Below are 19912 nucleotides of genomic sequence, written 5' to 3'. Positions count from 1 at the left end.
TTAATGTCTGGAATGAATTCTAGAACTTGCCCTCACAGTAAGACCTTCAGCTGAGCACTTTTTCTGCAGGGTGAACAGTATGAAGTTACTGGATGGAGTTTATGCACCAAAAATAAAGCTACAAAAATGGTGACTTATGAAAAAAAAAAAAAAGCCAGGTTACTAACCATTGGTTCTCATTTCATTCAGGAAATAAAAGGAAAACAGTAGTGAAAATAGGTGCATAGGGTACCTGAATTCCACAGAAGGGTCTTGAATCCAATACTTTTTTCTTCCTAATTCTCATCAGCTATAGGGTAAGCTGTGGTGACAGAACTTTGAAAAGATTTGAGATGATGACAGATGAGGAGATATAGCTATAGCTCTCTGCCTTTATAAGGGCTTTTTAAAGACTGCGTTCTGTCAAGGGCCAGATAAAACTGGAAAGCAGAAGCAAGATAGAAAACTGAGAAATTAAATTGCTTGCTTTTACACAATAGGTAAGAAAACAAACCAATGCTATTGCCCCTTTTTTCTTTCTGATACATCCTTTAACATTTTCCTTTTCAGAGTCTGTCAAACCTTTAACTACTCCTGTATCATATCATTGCCAATGACATCAGGAACTTAAAAAAGAAACCCAGTACTAGTCTAAAATTTCTCTACTGGGCCAAAAAAAATTACTTCACTCAATAGATATGCATAGAGAGATGAATAGAAAAGGATTATTTACCCCAAACTGACAAGGTGCTCAAAGACCAGGAAATCAAACCTGTGCTAAATGCAATAACTCCCTCTGTAACAAGACCAGCCTTTATTCAAGACAGCTAAACTTTATAAATACATGCCAAGACAAAAAAAAAAAAAAGGCCATATTTATTTATGAAAATTATATTTGTACCTTTCAAGCAACTGGAATTAGGACAGCTGTTTGTAGGAATAACTATGGGCTTGAACAAGTGTTATCATATTCCTTGTTTAAGTTGTTTAAGTTATTTAATTTACATTATTCCTGTGCTGTGTGGCCATCTACCACTATCTTACACTGAGGACTGAAAATTCTTTGTAGAATCTCTCAGACAGAGATTTAGTAATAAATGAGGACAGAAAGTGTATTAAAAGAGGACAGCTGTTTGTAGGAATAACTATGGGCTTGAACAAGTGTTATCATATTCCTTGTTTAAGTTGTTTAAGTTATTTAATTTACATTATTCCTGTGCTGTGTGGCCATCTACCACTATCTTACACTGAGGACTGAATATTCTTTGTAGAATCTCTCAGACAAAGAGATTTAGTAATAAATGAGGACAGAAAATGTATTAAAAGTAAAGATTTGGTTTTTTCCTGTTTTCTTTATGTCCTCTTTTCCTACTCCCTTCTCAAGATGGCTCAGAGCACAGAGAAGTTTCATGTTAAAGAAACAACATTTCCATGGGCCACGATTTTATAGTTGGCTATAAAGTTGTGTATCTTCCTTACCAATATGTACTGCACCTTCAGCAAGTTGAGTCTACTTGAAAAAGGAAGTGGGATTTCCACTACAATTAGTTTTCTTTAACATATCAGAAAGATGAGGTAAAAAGTGAAAAAGCCCATGGCTAACTAAAGATCTACCAAACCCATAGCAAGGGCAAAAGACCCTAGAAAATATTTCCAAGCATGGCTATTTTTACATGATCCTTGAGGAAAATGTTGTAAGACAATTGTGATAATTGCTACAGCTACTTAAAATAGAATAAGCATGTATGCTTTTCCTTTAAAGGCAGCTCACAGGCTCAATGCATCACCTCTGCAGGCTCCTACCCAATCACTAACCCTGACCTTGAAGACTGAAAACCACATCTACACCTGAGAAAGATGCATTAAAACAACAACAACAACAACAAAAATAGGTACAAATATCTCTTTATACAGTAAAAGTTCCTAGGAGGCTTTATTTGCAACATGTATCCTGTCTGGATTTCCAAAAAATGTCTTCACTAATAAAATTAGAGGCTAGTTTTCCAGAGAGCTTGCCTCGTACAGTGGGCAAATGATAAATGCAAAAAAAAAAAAAAAAGGATAAAATTAAGTTTCATGGATAATCTCAAACCTGAGAATGGGACATCATAATTATTTTTTTTCATTTAAAAAAAAGAATGTGTTTGGGGGAATAGAGTGTCAAACATTTTCTTCCAGGCAGTAGTCTCTTCTGCTGTTTTCCCCATGTTTTCCCCATAATTAAGGATAAAATTAAGTTTCATGGATAATCTCAAACCTGAGAATGGGACATCATAATTATTTTTTTTCATTTAAAAAAAAGAATGTGTTTGGGGGAATAGAGCGTCAAACATTTTTTTCCAGGCAGTAGTCTCTTCAGCTGTTTTCCCCATGTATACTGGAATTAATTTTTCCTTCCCCATAGCAGCAATAGGGTGGCTTAAAGTACACATGATCATAAATTGATTAGCAAGGAGCACTTGGATGGTAATAAGAGTGAGAACTTACTGTCTTGCTGATGTAATTTGTGCTGATATTCATACACTGGAGTCCTTCGCTATTGCAGCAGCCTCCACATCTGTAGATGGATACACATGGGGGTTTAAAGAAGGTGTTTGTAGTGGCTCCAAACTCTTTTCCCACATCCACACACACTTCACGTGGCATGCACTGAGTTTTTCTCCATTCAGTATCAATACCTGCCAAGTTATAGGGAATTTCATTTGTTATAAAGTAACTGTTTCAAAACAATATTCTCCTGCAGGAAGCTAGTAGGGCTTCTTTGAAAGTTTAGAACCAGAATATGCATTGCTCGAGTCACACCCTTTACTCAGTGAATATCACTGTGTCAACTTTTAGCTAATTTTTCTTCTTTGTGGGGATGTGACATATTGTCATAGAGCAGAAGAAAAGTTACAGTGGTGCTAAGAGGGAACCTAACAAAGTTGGGAAGATCTTACAACACAGAATCATAAATAGATTGGGTTGGAAGAGACCTTTAAAGGTCACCTAGTCCAATTCCCCCATGATAAGCATGGACATCTTCAACTAGACCAGGTTGCTCCAAGCCCCCTCCAACCTGGCCTTGAACCCCTCCAGGGATGGGGCAGCCACAGCTTCTCTGGGCAACCTGGGCCAGGCTCTCACCACCCTCACACAAAAGAAGTTCTTCCCCACATCTCATCTCAATCTCCCCTCTTTTGGTGTCAAACCCTTCCCCCTTATCCTGTGGCTCCCCTCCGTGATCCAGAGTCCCCCCCATCTCTCCTGGAGCCCCTTGAGGGACTGGAAGGGGCTCTAAGGTCTCCCCGGAGCCTTCTCTTCTCCAGGCTGAACCCCCCCAACTCTCTCAGCCTATCCTCCCAGCAGAGGGGCTCCAGCCCTCCCAGCATCTCTCTGGCCCCACTCCAACAGGTCCATGTCCTTCTGCTGTTGGTGGCCCCAGAGCTGGAGGCAGCCCTGCAGGGGGGTCTCCCCAGATCTGAGCAGAGGGGAAGATCTTCCACCCCCCCAAGCCCTGCTCACCAGCAGCTAAAGCTGTGCATGTTCCTTCTCCTATGCCTGGGGTGAGTCTAAAGAAGTGAAGTCTAAAGAAGGACTGCACATCTCTGCAAAGTAATTTTAACCGGTCCCACACAGCACTTCACTTGGACACTATATACTAAAAAAAATTAAATTTGATGCCTACGCACTTCACATGAAATTAATTTGAAAATATGTTTACTTTGTTAGATACAAGGGTATAATTTAAAGCAAAAGCTTATTATTGAGCAATTACATTCACCACATGATTTAATCTGGAAGGTGAGATTTGTGCCCAGATTATTCATGCAAATTTGGGCAAACATTTCACATGGTGTTATACAGCATTTTGCCGAATACAATCTTACACCAACAGCTGTGAGACTTGCAGCTGTAGAGGCCAAGTTATTATCTCTGGGCTCCAGTTTTTGGCAGGCTATTCAGCAAAAATGGAAATTTCACCTAACGGGTACCTAATGTCTCCATTAAGGTACATGATTTCCAATATAATGTCAGAAAATACACCTCCTCCTATAAATCCTGTGTTTCTGTGTCTACAAGCACTTGCTGAAACTGTAGCTAATATGTTTTTATCCAGGCCATCTGTAACACTAAGGGATATTCACCTATTTGTTTGAAAGCTGTTTTTTTTTCTGGTTTGAGCATAACATCATGACAACTGCCCTCCTGTACCAGGAAAAAGCTACGAGTGGATTATTTGGCCTCCTAAAGCAATAACATATAAGAGGGGAAAGCATTACCAGCTGTGACGTAATTGCAGAAAATGAGCAGAAACAGTTGAATGAAACCAACTGTTAGTGCCCTCTTTACTTTATTGCAAAATCATTACAGCCTCTACAAAGCAGAATTCCTTATACCTGCAGAAAACCACATAATTTCCTACATCTACTGAGCTGAGAAACCAGTCTACACCTTTCCTACAATGGATGTACCAAAAACCCAACTGTGGAGCAATTTATTTCACTGTGGAAGGCTGACTGTCAATGATTTTATATCACAGACATGACATGAAATCAACCTGCCCAGGTTGGTTTCCTGACGATGTTTAGCTTTTAAAATATTGAGAAACCTTTGGGTTTTTAAATTTATCATGTGTGAGAAGGTGGTTTGTGTCCTGTACTTACTTTTGAGGATCTCTGCATTATAGTGTGCTGCAGCAAATTTCAGGGAATCATCTGATCTCGTGTCAAAGGTGGAGTATTCCCTGTTGTGTTGCCAACCTCCTTTCCTCAATTGACATTTGAACATTTTCCAGTATTCTGGGTAAAGTACTGTCATGAGTTCATCCACACTGGACACAGACCGCAACTGCTCTTCCAGGTCTTTGCTTGCATGAGCCTGTCAAAGTAACATGCAAGATTAATTACTTTTCTCTATTACACAAGGTTTGCTGGAAACTAGCCTGAAAAACAACTCAAACATTGTAAAATAAAGCTGTGCTCCAAGGGTCCTCGTCACAAAACCTCCTTTTGTCAGTCAATGCCAATGGTACTATATTGACAACTACTGAAATGTTTTGCTGCTGCCACTAATTCTTTATCACGCTCGCCGTTCAAAACATCTGTATGAGGAAGGAGCTACAGAATTAAGCCTATACAAATATGATTTGCATATTAAAAAAAACCCAACAGAATAAAAAAAGGCACTTCTTATCCCATAAAAAAAAGTTTTCATGATAAAATTTTGAATACTTAAACGCCAAAATATTTACATGATGTTCATTTTATTTAAGATCACATACTCTTAAAACTAACATGAAATTTTTGCCCGTTTTCCCTTGGACCAGAAAAATCAAAACACCCAGAAATGCCCAAAATGGTGGAATGAGAAAAAAAGACAAAAATAATTCATGTTATTTTGTATCTTATTAAGAATATCTTAATAAGCAAATTGTGTTATAAAACACGAATCCTTAGGAGACTTTGGTACCTTTAAGAATCTGAACCACCCACTCCCTCGCTGCTAAGAGTTTCAACAGAAACTCTTCAGGGCTCTAAGCACCACACTCCTTAACTTCTTGTTTCAAGAGCAGCCTCAAATCCTGTAATTGCGCCGAGTTGCTGGCTTTTACACAAACTCACTGCAATTGCATTTTCCTAAAAAAAGACTCAGATTTACACTCCAATTTCTCAATTATCTGGAAGATTCCTCTATCCTCTTAGATGGAACAACATATTGCATCAAAGGGCCCTTGTTATTCCCTGCCCGCCCTCTCTCATCCCTCAATTGCTGATTTCCCAAAGGGAAGGGCAGGGAGGAGAAGGAACAGCAAAGAACCTCTCGCCACCTTCTCAGCCTTGGTGGCCCTTAGATGGCAGTATGAGACACGGAATATAGAGGTACACATCTTAAAAAGTGTCCAGGGACTGGCTCCAGGCTCTACTACACAACTGCTGCCCTGGGCAAGAGACACCAGGCTGAAACAGCGGAATAAAACCAGAAGTATGAAATGATAGAAACTGAAATTTAAGATTTCTTATCAAAGTCCACTACTAACAAAAGGAATTCTTTCAAATTAAGGAAATTCTTTCAATTAAGTTGATTTGAATTCTTTCAATTAAGTTGATTTGAACGCTACGCAAGTAAAATGACTGGTTCTGGACCAGTTCACCCGAACCAGAACTTCTCCCTCTCTCACAAACAACTCACAGGGCATAAAAGAGGACATGCTCGTGCATCCTCACCAGGTCCCAAGCCCAGGAGAAACACCTGGCTAAGGCAGAGTCACAGACCTCATTTCTGCAACTACAAAAGCCAAAGCTCATACAGATTTTGAAGTCATATTATACGTCCAAGTGTTATGGAGTGAAAAAAATATATTTTCACTACAGCCTCACTAACCGCAGTGTCACCTCACCCCCCAGAGCACTTCATCCTGGGGGATTTTAAAAATCAATCTCTCAGTCTCAGAAACACACTCATTCAGGATTTCATCTCTTTCTTTGCCTCTGTAGAACGGGTCAACTCTGCCCCAAGCCACCCAGCAAGAGTATCTTGGGACCTTGCCTTCAAATTTGTTGGCGACGAATGTGCCAACGTTGGCCCCTGGCTGCCCACCAGCCCTGCTCTCCTTGCAGGACACCACACAGCTTCTCAAACAGTGGGTCATGGACAAAAATCCAAGTGGAGCAAACAACATGGGAATACGCATGGCATGGGAGGTCATGGCGTGGAGGTGGCACGTGGATCCTGTCCCAAGGCTAGATGCCAGTCCATTATGTAAGACACAGGAATGGAAACTATATTTAGTCACCCAGTAGCCAACCCTAGGAGGTCCCAGCAGATCACAGGGGAAGAGAATCCAACCAAAGGGTCACCAACCTTTGGTGAATCCCTTAAAAGCCTGTGCAGCTCACTGTGGGCAAGATGCTGGCTACTGCTCTTTCAGATATTCAAGGTACACGCCTAGATCAACAGAAAAATAAGTACTGAAACTCAAAATTACTTAGTTTCTAAGAAGCCAGGGTATGGAGAAGGAAAGAGGTTATATTTTTTAGAAATAATGTGTGTTGATGAAATCCAATTTGATCAGGAAAGCAAGTCATGTCTTTCCAGCTGAACAGAAAAATTGGTATACACATATAAAATATGTATGATTACAAGTCAAAAAATGAAGAAATTAGTGACTTTAATAAAGTATTGTATCAAATTTAATAAAGTATTGTTTTCAAATAAATTCCTTTCTGGATAATCCATGGGCCAGAGTACCATGCAAAGGATAGAGAATATTGCCTACCATATGAAGTGCTCACTTAATATGAACAAAAGGAAAACAATTTCTGGAGCAGATACATAAAATTACCTTCTTTAAAAAAAGAAGTCACCATTATTGCACCAGAATTATTTTCTGCTTTGTTTAATAAAGCCATTTGGTTGTAAAAACAATTCCAACTTATAAATACATGGTGGAAAACCAATTCGATTACGTTTTTTCTCTCTTCTGAGTTAGCAATAAAGGGAGAAGGAGTTCCATACACGTAAACCAAATGCAGTACCTGCAGTGCCCAGAGTTGGGCAAAAATATAATAGAAAATAGATGTTGATTTTTCAATACATTTCCAATCCTACCTTGATACAGGTTATTGTTGACATGAACATCAAACTATATCTTAAGTCCTGTTTGATTAGAAAAGTGTGTCCAGCACACAGTGAAAGGATCAGTCCATTAAGGATTGCTAAAAGAGTTTCTAAATTTTCAAGAGGGGAATGCAACTGCTTCTGTAAATATGATAGTTGTCTGGAAATATTTTTTGTCCAGATTTTGGTAAATTTCACAAAAATATACTGACTCAGTCCCTGCTCTTTATTCCGAATTCTTTGATTTTTTCTTAATTGTGCATTGGTTTCTAATGCAGGACACTGAGAAAGAATTCAAAACCACAAAATCATCTTGAAATGGAAACCCAGACTTCAACACCAATTTAGAAGTTATGACAAGACACAAAGTAAGTAACATCAACAAAAATATACTACAAATCAGAGAAGACCCAATTTTTCATTGATCTAATGCAAGCCCAGATTAGTGAAGTTTGGGAAGAAAAATATTTCTGTTGGTAGATACAATTACTGTCACCAAGCTAGTTAGTCCCAAATATAAACTTAAATTTTAAGAAAAAAAAAAAAAAAAAAAAGAAAAAGGAAAGAATACTAAAAAAATTATCTATTGTTTGAAGGGAGTACAATGCAAGAAATGTTTTGATAAGAGAGATTCTGTAATTTTTAATACTAAAGTAAGCTTTTTGATAAATGTAAATAGTGTGTTGATTTTCTTATGAATCAGATGCAGTGTGCTCCACATGGAATCCTGGGCCAACTCTTTAACGCTTTACTGGAAACACATTCTGGGATCTATGTTCTACATGGAGAAGGATTTATTGCTGTCCTTTCATTGGCCATTCAACTGTTTTTGTCAATTTTACATATTATCAATGTTGTCCTACAATATCACTTAAAAATCCTAGAACCTATACTTTGGAGAAAGATGCTGACTCAACCTTTGACTAGCCCATCTCTACAAGAGGATCGATGATATTGAGGAAAATAACAACTTAAAATACAGGGATGAACGGAGAATACAGTAAAGACAAACTGGCTTCACTACTTCTGCATTATTTCCACATATAAATAAAGCAGTAAAGCTTCATGACAAGTTCTCTCTCCCTATTATTGATTTAACTTAGGAACATTTTATTCTGTCAAAGTGTGCTTTTTCACAATGTGGGTTTCCACTACATGCTATGTCCAGGTTTTCATTAAATTATAGCTTGCGAGAGGAGAGGCAGGAAACCAAATGGGCTCTATACCCATTAACAAAATCAAACCTATAATAGATTTTCCATGCAGTACATTATTTGTCTTCTGCACGTCCCCAGTGTCTGTCTCTATTATTAATAACAAAGGTCAGAACACTTAATATTTGGCAGCATGCTTGACACATAATTGATGGTGCAATGTGCTGTAACGGTACTTTACGCATCTGCTCCGATTATAGTTGTCAGCTCATTTCATTTTCAAGGATTTTGTTGACAATTCTTAATAGGAAAATGCTGTCTATAAAATATTGCATTTTAATATGTTTGTGTTCTGCATTTATTGACTGACTGAAATGTATTAAAAATCAAGCAGTTAAATTCTAATGTGGAAACAAAACAGTGTGCGACCAAATGGAAATATTGCAAAAGAAAATTATGTATAAACACTTCACTTGCATAATATTTTATTGCAATTTTCATGTATTCCAGCACTAGTGGTTTTTTTTGGAAGTTGATGCCAGTAAAAAAAGAAAATATCCCAAATAAATATCTTAGGCATAAATAAATTCAACTTTTTTACCCACCTCTACAATCACGCTGGAATAGGGTTCATTTTTCTCTCATATGCACCAATTTATCACTAATAAAACTGAAAACTGTCTGCAGTTGTAAACTTTTAAGTTACTATTAAATATTGCAAGAAAACGGTGCCTTACAGAAGCGAAATGGTAATAGGGAGCAGTTTTTTATTTCAAGTTACTTTAAATAAGTAGTAAGACCCCTGCAGTTAATTTGTACTAAATCAAAACATCATGAGAACAACAGAGATTAGAATCAGTCTCTGTTCCAAAGAGCTTACAGAGGACGTCAGACAAATAAAACAAGAGAGAATGAAAGTATAAAATAAATAAAATAATCTGAACTATATTATGTTTTAAGTGATTTTGATTCATTCTGGCATTTAAAATACCAAGAATAACACCAGGCAAAGAAAACAAATAAATGATGGGTGGGGGGAAGAATGTACAACGTGGATCTGCAAGGGGAAAAAATGAGTTAGAGGAGGGATTTGAAAGAGAATTTGTTAAAAAGGGAGAAAAAGACATTGGCTATGAGGATAAGCTTAAGACTGAGGAAGTTTCACTTCTATATTCGACACTACATTTTTTTCTGCTGGAACATTTTTGGTGAGGAAGATGCATGAACTGCTAGAAAATGATCCTAGGCTTATATTATTTAATATTGTTCTCCTATTTATGAGTACAAGTATTTAAGCCAAGGTATTGTAAAATTTCCATTTTAAGGGAAATCCAATTTTCATGCAAATCAGCATTTTTCAGGTAGTATTTTATTTAGATATTCTTATGAAATGCTGAAAAACATATCTCAAATTATAGACTTGCACAAAGGCACTTATGTCTGGTCCTTCAGTCAAACATTTAGCAGCTGCCGAGGGTCTGAAACACATTTCTTGGCTGGTGCTTGTTCCTCAAGTACCTGCATTCCTGAATGGTTCTCAACGTTCCCTAATAAACTGCCAGCACTTTCCTACATTCAATGGGAATTACTTATGAAAATACCCTTTTATGACCTGAGTCTGATCTCCCTGGGAAGCAGAGAGAGAGAGAAAGAAAAAAATCATTCCTCCCTTTCTAGACCAACTCCCTGTGCTGTTGCCTGGCTTCTTTAGAAGCTTGTTGGTGGTGGTCAGTTCTCCCGGGTCTCTATGAGCCTGGGCAATCAAGACATCGATGTAGGTGACATGGTACCTGACACTATCAGAGATGGTGTCATAAGAGGAATCCAGAACACCTAGACATGTATACATAGAATCACAGCATGGGTTGGGTTGAAAGGGACCTCAAGGACCATCTCATTCGACGCCCCTGCCCTGGGCAGGGACACCTCCCACCAGCCCAGGTTGCTCCAAGCCCCCTCCAACCTGGCCTTGAACCCCTCCAAGAATGGGGCAGCCACAGCTTCTCGGGGCAACCTGGGCCAGGCTCTCACCTGTGTGTGCAGAAATGGGAAAAGGTGTCAATGAACACAATTTCTGACCCAGATGGAAAGTGGGGTTGAGAAAGAAGCTGGTCACACTGTAGCCAGACCCTGAATATCTATGACCTCCTTTGAAGCAATTTGACAACTAGATTCTAGTAACAAAAAAGGTTTTGTTTTCATGGACTTGAGCCCAATCTTTGAAATTTGCATTATTCCATGGCAGTAGTCTTCAACTGGTGGCCATAAAACCCAGCAGACTATTTCTCAGCATACGGCAAGTCATAATTGCAAAATAAATGATGAAACTCGAGCCCTTAATCAATAGACTCAATTCACTATTCAGGAGCTCACACAAGATGATCCTACAAATTAAAGGTCAAGGGCTGCACAGCCGTTATGGAAATTTGTGGGATAACCATTTGCTGTTTAATTGCGGCTGCATCTGGATTCTTTAATTGATTCAAAGACTTAGGCAGAAGCTTCCATGTAATTCCCATGATTGGGAATCAATAAGGATTTGGATTATTGCTGCCCAAAGGCTTACATCTGATTAAATCTGGGAGACACCGGGCGGTGCAATCTGCACCAGCAGAGATTTGAGTATTAGTTTCTTGGTCACCCTCGAATACAACCAGCAGCGATGACAAACACGGGGATCCCTATGACTGGGTGCTCGACCAGCAGAAAGAGGGAACCATTTGTAGGTAAAACCCATTTGTAAAGTAAAAATAAAAGGCAACACTATGAAAGGGAAGCACACAATTCTGAAATTTCTTGCGTATATCTCTTAACTACTTCGAAATTGAACACCAATACAAATTCTGGTTATAAGGTCTTACTCTCGACTAAAAAGATAAAGTACCACTTAAGCAATTATTATTTTTAATAGTTTGAATTTTGCTGTTGGTTTTTTTTAAATACCCTGCAACCTTTTGTTTTCCTTTCAGCAGTGAGATGTATCTCATTATAATCAGTACCCAAGAGTAAACTATACGAAGATGTTTATTTTCCGTCTTTACCGAGCTTTCATTGGTGTTACTGTTACTTTTATTAGCAACTGCCATTAGCTTTGTCAGTAAAAGCAAAGAAATATGGAGGCAGTTTTTGAAGAAAACTCTTAACATGGTGACACTGCCATTGCCTTCATGGCTTCAGCAGATGGAACGCAGGCAGTGAGAATTAAAAAAGCCTCTCAGTACCGAGCAGAGATTTACCAAATGGAAAGGTAAGGGACAACCCCTGTATTTTAATCCGAATGCCAGCCCATTCTGAGATTCTGCTTGAGAAAACTAATCCTAGGAACTAATCACTCGGTGACAATTAAGAGTTCTGGCCATGTATCAAGTGAGGGGCTTCAAAAAGCCAGTGGGTGCAGTTTTATCTATTCTACAGGTCAATAGTTCACACAGGTTGCCCAGAGAAGCTGTGGCTGCCCCATCCCTGGAGGGGTTGGGGGATAGAACTGGATGGTCTTTAAGGTCCCTTCAAACCCAAACCATTCCGTGAGTCTATGGTTCTATGATTAAGAAGCTGCGATAAGAAATTGCCCTTTCTTAAGAATATTTCTGTGTTACGCAGAGCACATAGGCTACAGCATACGGGGTGTTCTTACTACGACAACAGTATTTAGTTTTCAGCTCAACTCTTGTTTATTCTTGAATTTTTAACAATGTGGCTGTTTATAGGACAGAAAGATTACAGGAACATGTCACCTCTTATCAATGTTGTATAATTTCTCCTGCTGCTAAGTAACTTTCCTTTTCACCAAATTTTTAAATCACTATTCGAAGCCCAGAGCAAATGTAGTTAATCCATGGTCTAAATATTTAGCAACAGGTCACAGAAATTGCTTGAATTAATTATACTTTTAAAATAGTTCTTAAAATAAATAATTTCAGAGGCTGTGAAATGAGATCAATTGGATTTCAAAGAAAAAGTTGAACTTCATTCCTAAACAAATGTCTTAATCTAATAGGACTTGATTTCTGTATTGTTAAACAAGCCTTGCACAGTTTACAGATCTGTACAGAAATATTAATTAGAAGACCACCTAGCTTGTCACATTGCCTATTTCAACAACTATGCCAGCTATAAACACAATACGCTATTTAAAACTCAACAAAGAGCTAAAGAATAATGAAGTTATAACACATCAATCCCAGTTGCAAAATCTTTGTTTTAAATTATTACAAACAAGTTTTGTATAAATTAAAAAAGGAAACATAGAGGATCTTAGAAACCTGGGCATTTTATTAAATTTTAGAGTTTCTAAGTGTATGCCATTAAAGTGACATTATTATCTGATAATTTTATCTAGCATCACGTTTCTTCAGTTCATTTCACACAAGTCATTAAAAGAATTCTATTTAGTAACCCAAAGTAACACGCCGGACTAACACATCCCACAGCTAAGCCTTTGGTAACTAAGGTATTAAACGGGGAGATTTCATTAATAAACAAAACACCAGAAGAAGCTTTTGTTTTTGCTGTCAAAGTATTACCCAACTATTTTACAGAAAGGTTCTTTGCTAATGTTGGTGAAAGACAGAGGTCTTCTGAATTTCGTTAGCCTGAGGGAGGCACCCGATGCAAAGGACCCGCCACCCACCGCCTGCTTGTGCCCACCCTCATAATCTGGGGATGAGATTTGTTCCACCCAAAATTCTACAGAAACAAACCCACCTGTTTAGACATTGAGCCCGTAATACTTTTGTCCTTGCCCTTTGATGCTGCAGGGAAAAAATAGCCCGACAACAGAGAAAAGCACTATCCAATCTTAATCCCAAAATTCCACGTGGATTAGAGCAGTACAAAGAGAAGAAGATTTATTTCCAAGCCTGTAAGTACAACATTGCATTGAAAGCACTTTAAAACCAGAAGACAATAACAAAAACCTTCACCCCTGCACAAGGCCATAATGTTCCATTAAGAGCAAATTATTTAAAGCCAAGAAAATAGAGTTAAAACATCAATTTGAGAAATTCTCAACATTTGCATGGGATGCAAACTACCATGTAAAAGATTGGGAGCTCTCACATCCCTTCAGAGCCATGGGGAGGAACAAATAAAAAGCAACAGAGGTTTTTGATGTCAAAAAGAGAAGTATTACTGTGTATCACTGATGGAGAAAACTTACTGTACCATGTAAAACCCCAGAGGTATTAAGAGATTTGTCAGCAAGGCACGAGAGATGGGGAAAGGCAAAAGACTCCTTTAGAACAGCAAATCCAAGAACTAGACTGAGACTTGGTCACAACTCCCTTTCATGCAACCAAATCAGGAGAAACGTTCATTGCCCATTATTTTTGGCTTAAATTATTCTGAATAGCGTATTGTACTGTAACGTTACTTAAAAAGGGTCAGGGAATATCAGCAGCATTTAAGTAGATCCTAATTTATACCGACAGGACACAGAGTAATCCAATGCTGAGCACTATGTTATCAGAAGACTTTTTGAAGAAGGTTTGACTGCAGAATGAAAGTGGGCTTTTTTTTTTTTCAAAAACAGATTGACAAAGCGTGCCCTGAGCTACAAGCTTCCACCGGACCGCAGGAATATGTATATTCTCTGATGGAAGGTATAAGACTGCATCTTCAAATCCACAATAGTGCCATGAGTTGAAACTTGTCCCACACCACCTTGCTGGGCTGCCTGCGTTCTTACCCAGGCCCAGAAACTAATGAAAAAGAAAATGGATTTATAGGGATTATATATATTAAAAGGGAGGCATACAGAGAGCAGAAAAAAGAGGTTCTAGTTATTCAAAGTCTGCGGAATGATGTAAGGAAGATGTTTAAAATTACGCTAAGCACATGCATAGATCTTACTGTTGTACTGAAATAGTAAGCATTTTATCTGCTCTTAGTAGTAAACAATTATTTTATGAAAAAAAAATGCATTTGCATCACTGTATTTTGTATTCACCCGGTCACAGAGCCTTGAACAGGTGTTGGGTTTGTGAGTGGGAAATGGGGGTGAGGGAGGAAAGAGATAAAGGAGTAAAAGTTGGTTGGTACCAAGACAGGGCAAACCAACACCCAGGCTCAGAGCACCCACGGGGTTTATTCTCCAGAAGCAAAGCTACGCACCTCCAGATGCCAGATTCTAATACAAAAGGAAGCCACAATTAAATCAAAATAAAAGGCTCTAGACTTTCTGAATAAAATAGATCGTATCACATTAGTCACTTTCCTCAAAAGATTACAGGGGGGTCTGAGATTTGAACAGAAGAAAGTGTCACAGCAGGAGAATTTATGCAGAAGAGAGATTTCAATTTCTCTAGCACTACCAGCAACCCTTAAGGAAGGGCTTTTTCAAGCCTAGGAAACCACTTCCCAAAGTCAATCTGCAGAGATTATTTCTAACGATTTGCATATAAAACCATGATGGAGTTATGCGCACACAAAATTCATAAAGTAGGTTTCCTTTGACTTTTTTTTTTCCCCATCAGCTTGTTGTGTGTACCCTGAAGGACACACACACCTCTGCAGGATGACAGTCCTGGAAATTGGAATTTTGGGCATAGGCTGGTTAATACCAAGAGCCCTTTGTCGTCACGGAGGTTACCATTTACAGGACCAGACCATGAACAATTTCTGTCTGTTCCCGTGCACGTTTCCAGCTTTTCTTTTACTGAGAACTGCAATTTCCTCAACGCTTTGAGACAGCAGCTCTTTTCAAACAAAGCAGATTCAGACGCAGGGAACACATGTCCCATTAGAGCAACTGGCAGCGAGAATGACATTTCTGGTCTGCTGAATTAAATTCTGTTTGAAAAGAAAGTGTTTTGTTTATTTTCAATTTTATTTGAACTAGGATGGCAAACGAGGGGAAAAATGTAACCGAATGAGCTTTAAGAACATTTTGTTTCATATTGAAATAGTTTTAAAACAATTTGGAGAGCAATTATTAATGTCGCTTTATAAACACTTATGGCAGATACTGCTATGTATTTTTATTAATTTATTTGGTGGTTAATTCTGACATCCCACACAATAATCTCCCTCCCATTTCTGAAAAGTCACATAACTGTCACCCTGTATTATCAGGGACAAAACTATCTACTAAGATCCTGTTTTCCCTGAGAATGAAAGAAACAAAGAATGCAGAATTTTGCTGCTCCAAATGACTCAGATTTTAAAAGTGTAGCTCTAATAGGTCTCTCTGCAATTATTCACATTTGTCATTTGGATCAATTAGAACTTTAACTATGGCATAATTGTATTTTTTCTCGGAGATGTCATTAAAACTGACTGTGCCTTTAAACCCCTGTGCCCAGATGCTACGGGTACAGCTAATCACAGGCACAAAGGCCCAGTCAAGGTCAGGCTGGGAGTTTGTCTCTAATTGCCCAGTTATACATTCCTTGTGCCCCCAAATCTGCTACCGACTTCAATGGGATTTTTGTTTCAGTGAGGATTACAGGATTTTGCCTCTTGCTTTAAGCACTGCCTCTATACATCGCCGTGCACCCTATGCTTCAGTCTCTACGCTCGCACTAGATATTAGATATTTACTAACCCGAAATATCACGTCGAGCTTTTTAAGTCTTTCACCCTCCCAACGCCTTAAAACTCCGTTTCCTTTTGTTATACTTGACTTTCTTTCACTCTTCTACGGTCAACGTTATTGGACTCGGAAAATCAGTTACCTGGCAGCCAGTGTTTGTCCCACTGCTGCTATATTTTTCATTTCAAACATGCTAATTTGCTTTCAAAACCTATTGACCTCACTACCGTATTAGTCATTCTGCTAAAACACAAAGACAGTATTTTTCCTACCCCCAAGTCTTTTTTCTTAAATTCTTGGTTACATTTCAGCTCCTTATTAAAGCTGTCTGGTGATTTTTAGATGATCTGACCAATGCCCCTAATAGCTTTTGTTGACTTCTCTGAGCGTTTTTGCCTGTCACAGCATGTTTGCACCATTAATTCTCAATTCCAATTTTTTATTTTTTTTAAGATGTTTACATCAGGTCGCCTGCAGTCCTTCCTTAGTTTACCCCACAACATATGTTCATAAAGCATCGTTTCATCATTCTGCAAACACTCCAATCTCCACAACACGCATGCTATCAGGTTTTATCAGACCAGCTGCGCGACTCGAAGGCCAAGGGTGTTTTTGTGCTGTCAGTCCGGGCCTGGTGGGCCCTTCCCCATCCAAAGCGGACGCGTGAGGAAACCCAGATGCAGCTGATCACACAGCTCACTCAAGGGCCTGCTCCTCACAGCACAAACACAAACCACCCCACGTTCCTCCCCAGCGTGTCCCAGCTGGGTGGCACAGATGAAGGCCTCCTGCCACCTCCTCCAAGCACCCAACGCCGCACTGCGCCCCACAAACACGGTTCCAGGGGGCTGAAACAGACCCTTTGACTACTTTAACACCAAAATACACTCAAAAACCATCACCTATGAAAATCCCTCTGAACTGAAGGAGGCTCCAAAACAAGAGAAAAAGTAATGATGCCTCAGAGAGGTTTTACGGGAGCCAGGGGACCCATAGGAACTGCCATGGCAAGTGCACATGGTCAGCCTTTTCTGAGGAGCATCCAGTCCTGTTCAATATCTTCATCAACGACATGGACAGTGGGATCGAGGGCACCATCAGCAGGTCTGTGGACCACATCAAGCTGAGTGGTGTGGTTGACACATCTGATGGACAGGATGCTATCCAGAGGGACCTGGACAGGTCCAAGAAGTGGGCCCATGTGAACCTCATGAGGTTCAACAAAGCCAAGAGCAGGAGGCCCGTGAACCTCATGAGGTTCAACAAAGCCAAGAGCAGGAGACCCTGGAGATGTTGTGAGGGGTGGAGCCCCTCTGCTGTGAGGACAGGCTGAGAGAGTTGGGGGGGGTCAGCCTGGAGAAGAGAAGGCTCCGGGGAGACCTTAGAGCCCCTTCCAGTCCCTCAAGGGGCTCCAGGAAAGCTGTGGGGGACTCTTTATGGGACCTGTTGTGATAGGGCTCCAGAAGAGATGGGGAGGGACTCTTCATGGGACCTATTGTGATAGGGGAATGGCTTTAAACTAAAAGAGGGGAGATTTACATGAGCTATAAGGAAGAAATTTTTTACACTGAGGGTGGTGAGATACTGGCCCAGGTTGCCCAGAAAAGCTGTGGCTGCCCCATCCCTGAAAATATTCAAGGCTGGGTTGCACGAGACTCTGAACAACATGATCTAGTTGAAGATGTCCCTGCTCATGGCAGGGGGTTGGACTAGATGGCCTTTAAAGGTTACTTCCAACTCTAACCATTCTATAATTCTATATCCCAGTGGCCAGGGGGCCAGAGTTTGCTCTCTACTACAGTACACAAAGACTGCTGAAATATGTGGCTTTAAACTAAAAGAGGGGAGACTTAGATGCCCTATAAGGAAGAAATTTTTTACACTGAGGGTGGTGAGATACTGGCCCAGGTTGCCCAGAAAAGCTGTGGCTGCCCCATCCCTGAAAATATTCAAGGCTGGGTTGCACGAGACTCTGAACCCAGGTTGCCCAGAGCAGCTGTGGATGTCCCATCCCTGAAAGTATTCAAGGCTGGGTTGGACGAGGCTCTGAACAACGTGATCTAGTTGAAGATGTCCCTGCTCATGGCAGGGGGTTGGACTAGATGGCCTTTAAAGGTTTCTTCCAACTCAAACCATTCTCTAATTCTATATCCCAGTGGCCAGGGGGCCAGAGTTTGCTCTCTACTACAGTACACAAAGACTGCTGAAATATGGTCTTTTCTTCCTTAAGAAATATCAAGTACCTGTGATACGTATGGCACAATGGTTTTTAAAATCTTAATTAACTTCTAATGCCTCCCAAAGTAACGCCTGGCACATGGACCCCCTGGAAAGTGAAAACAGATCAATGACATGAGGATACAACATCTGTGATTCCCAACACGGTAACTCCCCGTGCAGATTGTATCACCCAGGGGGCCAGAGTTTGCTCTCTACTACAGACTGCTGAAATATAGTCTTTTCTTCCTTAAGAAATATCAAGTACCTGTGATACATATGGCACAGCGTTTTTTAAAATCTTAATTAACTTCTAATGCCTCCCAAAGTAATGCCTGGCACACGGACCCACTGGAAAGTGAAAACAGATCAATGACATGAGGATACAACATCTGTGATTCCCAACACGGTAACTCCCCGTGCAGATTGTATCACAGGGAAGCCAAGCAGCTTCTGGGCACTACGGTTTAGTCTAATAATTTTAATGATCCATATCAATTTTCTGTTGTGTTTCTCAAGGTATTTACCAGATAAATTTTGCAGAAATGGACTTTTGCTCAATACTCCCTCCCAGGCATGGGCTACCTCAAGCTCCCTGACCAGCCACATTCTAAATGTTCTGCTGGATTAAACAGAAAAGTGTTAATGCTGAAAGACTTTACACATCATGGACTCACCCTCTGCTACTGCAAGTGTTTCAAGCAAAATATCAGAAATAATCCAACCAGAGCTGACCAGGTAGAAAGCTACGCACCTACTGGTTTTTCCATAGGGATACATTACTGGTCTGTCACACCCTCTGAACTCCCTCACGCTTCTCATCCTGTCTCAGGTCCATCCTATCTATGCTAATGTTCTCAGTGATATCTTCTCCACTGTTGTAGCAGAATAGTTTGATATAAATGTACAAAAATAAAAACAAAATCTGTGTTTGAGAAACACACAGGCTCCATAATGCATTGTCAAGAAGAAATTTAACTATTTGTTCTATCAATTAGAAATATGCGCTGGTGAGCACTGAACATTTTGATTGTTATGTAAAACATCTAGATTGTAAAAGAAAATTTTTTCTAATTCTTAAATGCTTTAAAGAAATTATGACCGATAACGTTTCCTGTAGACTTTGTTTCTACCCAGGCCAGGTCTTCAGCTTCTGCTGGTCTTTGGGCAACATCAAATGTTTCTGTTGGCCTCAGTTTTTATTTCTGATTTGTGAGCAACACATTAATGGTGCATCACAGACTGAGAAGCTGTGATTTAATAGACTGATTTTTGTCTTATAAGATGCCAATGCTCTAACATGTTTTTATTAGCAAAGCCTCTTTTCTCTACAGCTGTGAATTATAACATTTTAAAAGAATAGAAAAAATATCATATTCCCTTATCTATGGTTGTTTTTTACATTTAAACGTATAACTATAGTTATTTTTCA

General features: G+C 39.5%; 1 protein-coding gene across 1 annotated transcript in view; it reads right to left on the bottom strand.

Annotated features, from left to right (window-relative positions):
* VEGFC (vascular endothelial growth factor C) overlaps positions 1–19912 on the bottom strand; it is a 109610-nt gene that overhangs the window by 15149 nt on the left and 74549 nt on the right. The window contains exons 2-3 of the mRNA XM_014945493.1: positions 4626–4839; positions 2467–2657 (exon numbers count right to left, since the gene is read on the bottom strand). Coding sequence (XP_014800979.1) covers positions 2467–2657; positions 4626–4839 — 405 coding nt within the window. The remainder of the gene's footprint in view (positions 1–2466; positions 2658–4625; positions 4840–19912) is intronic.

The sequence above is a fragment of the Calidris pugnax genome, unplaced genomic scaffold (genome assembly GCF_001431845.1).
Source record: "Calidris pugnax isolate Ruff unplaced genomic scaffold, ASM143184v1 scaffold58, whole genome shotgun sequence".
NCBI classification, from domain to species: Eukaryota; Metazoa; Chordata; class Aves; order Charadriiformes; family Scolopacidae; genus Calidris; species Calidris pugnax.
Note: the sequence above shows the minus strand (reverse complement) of the source record. Positions and strands in the feature narration are given on the sequence as shown.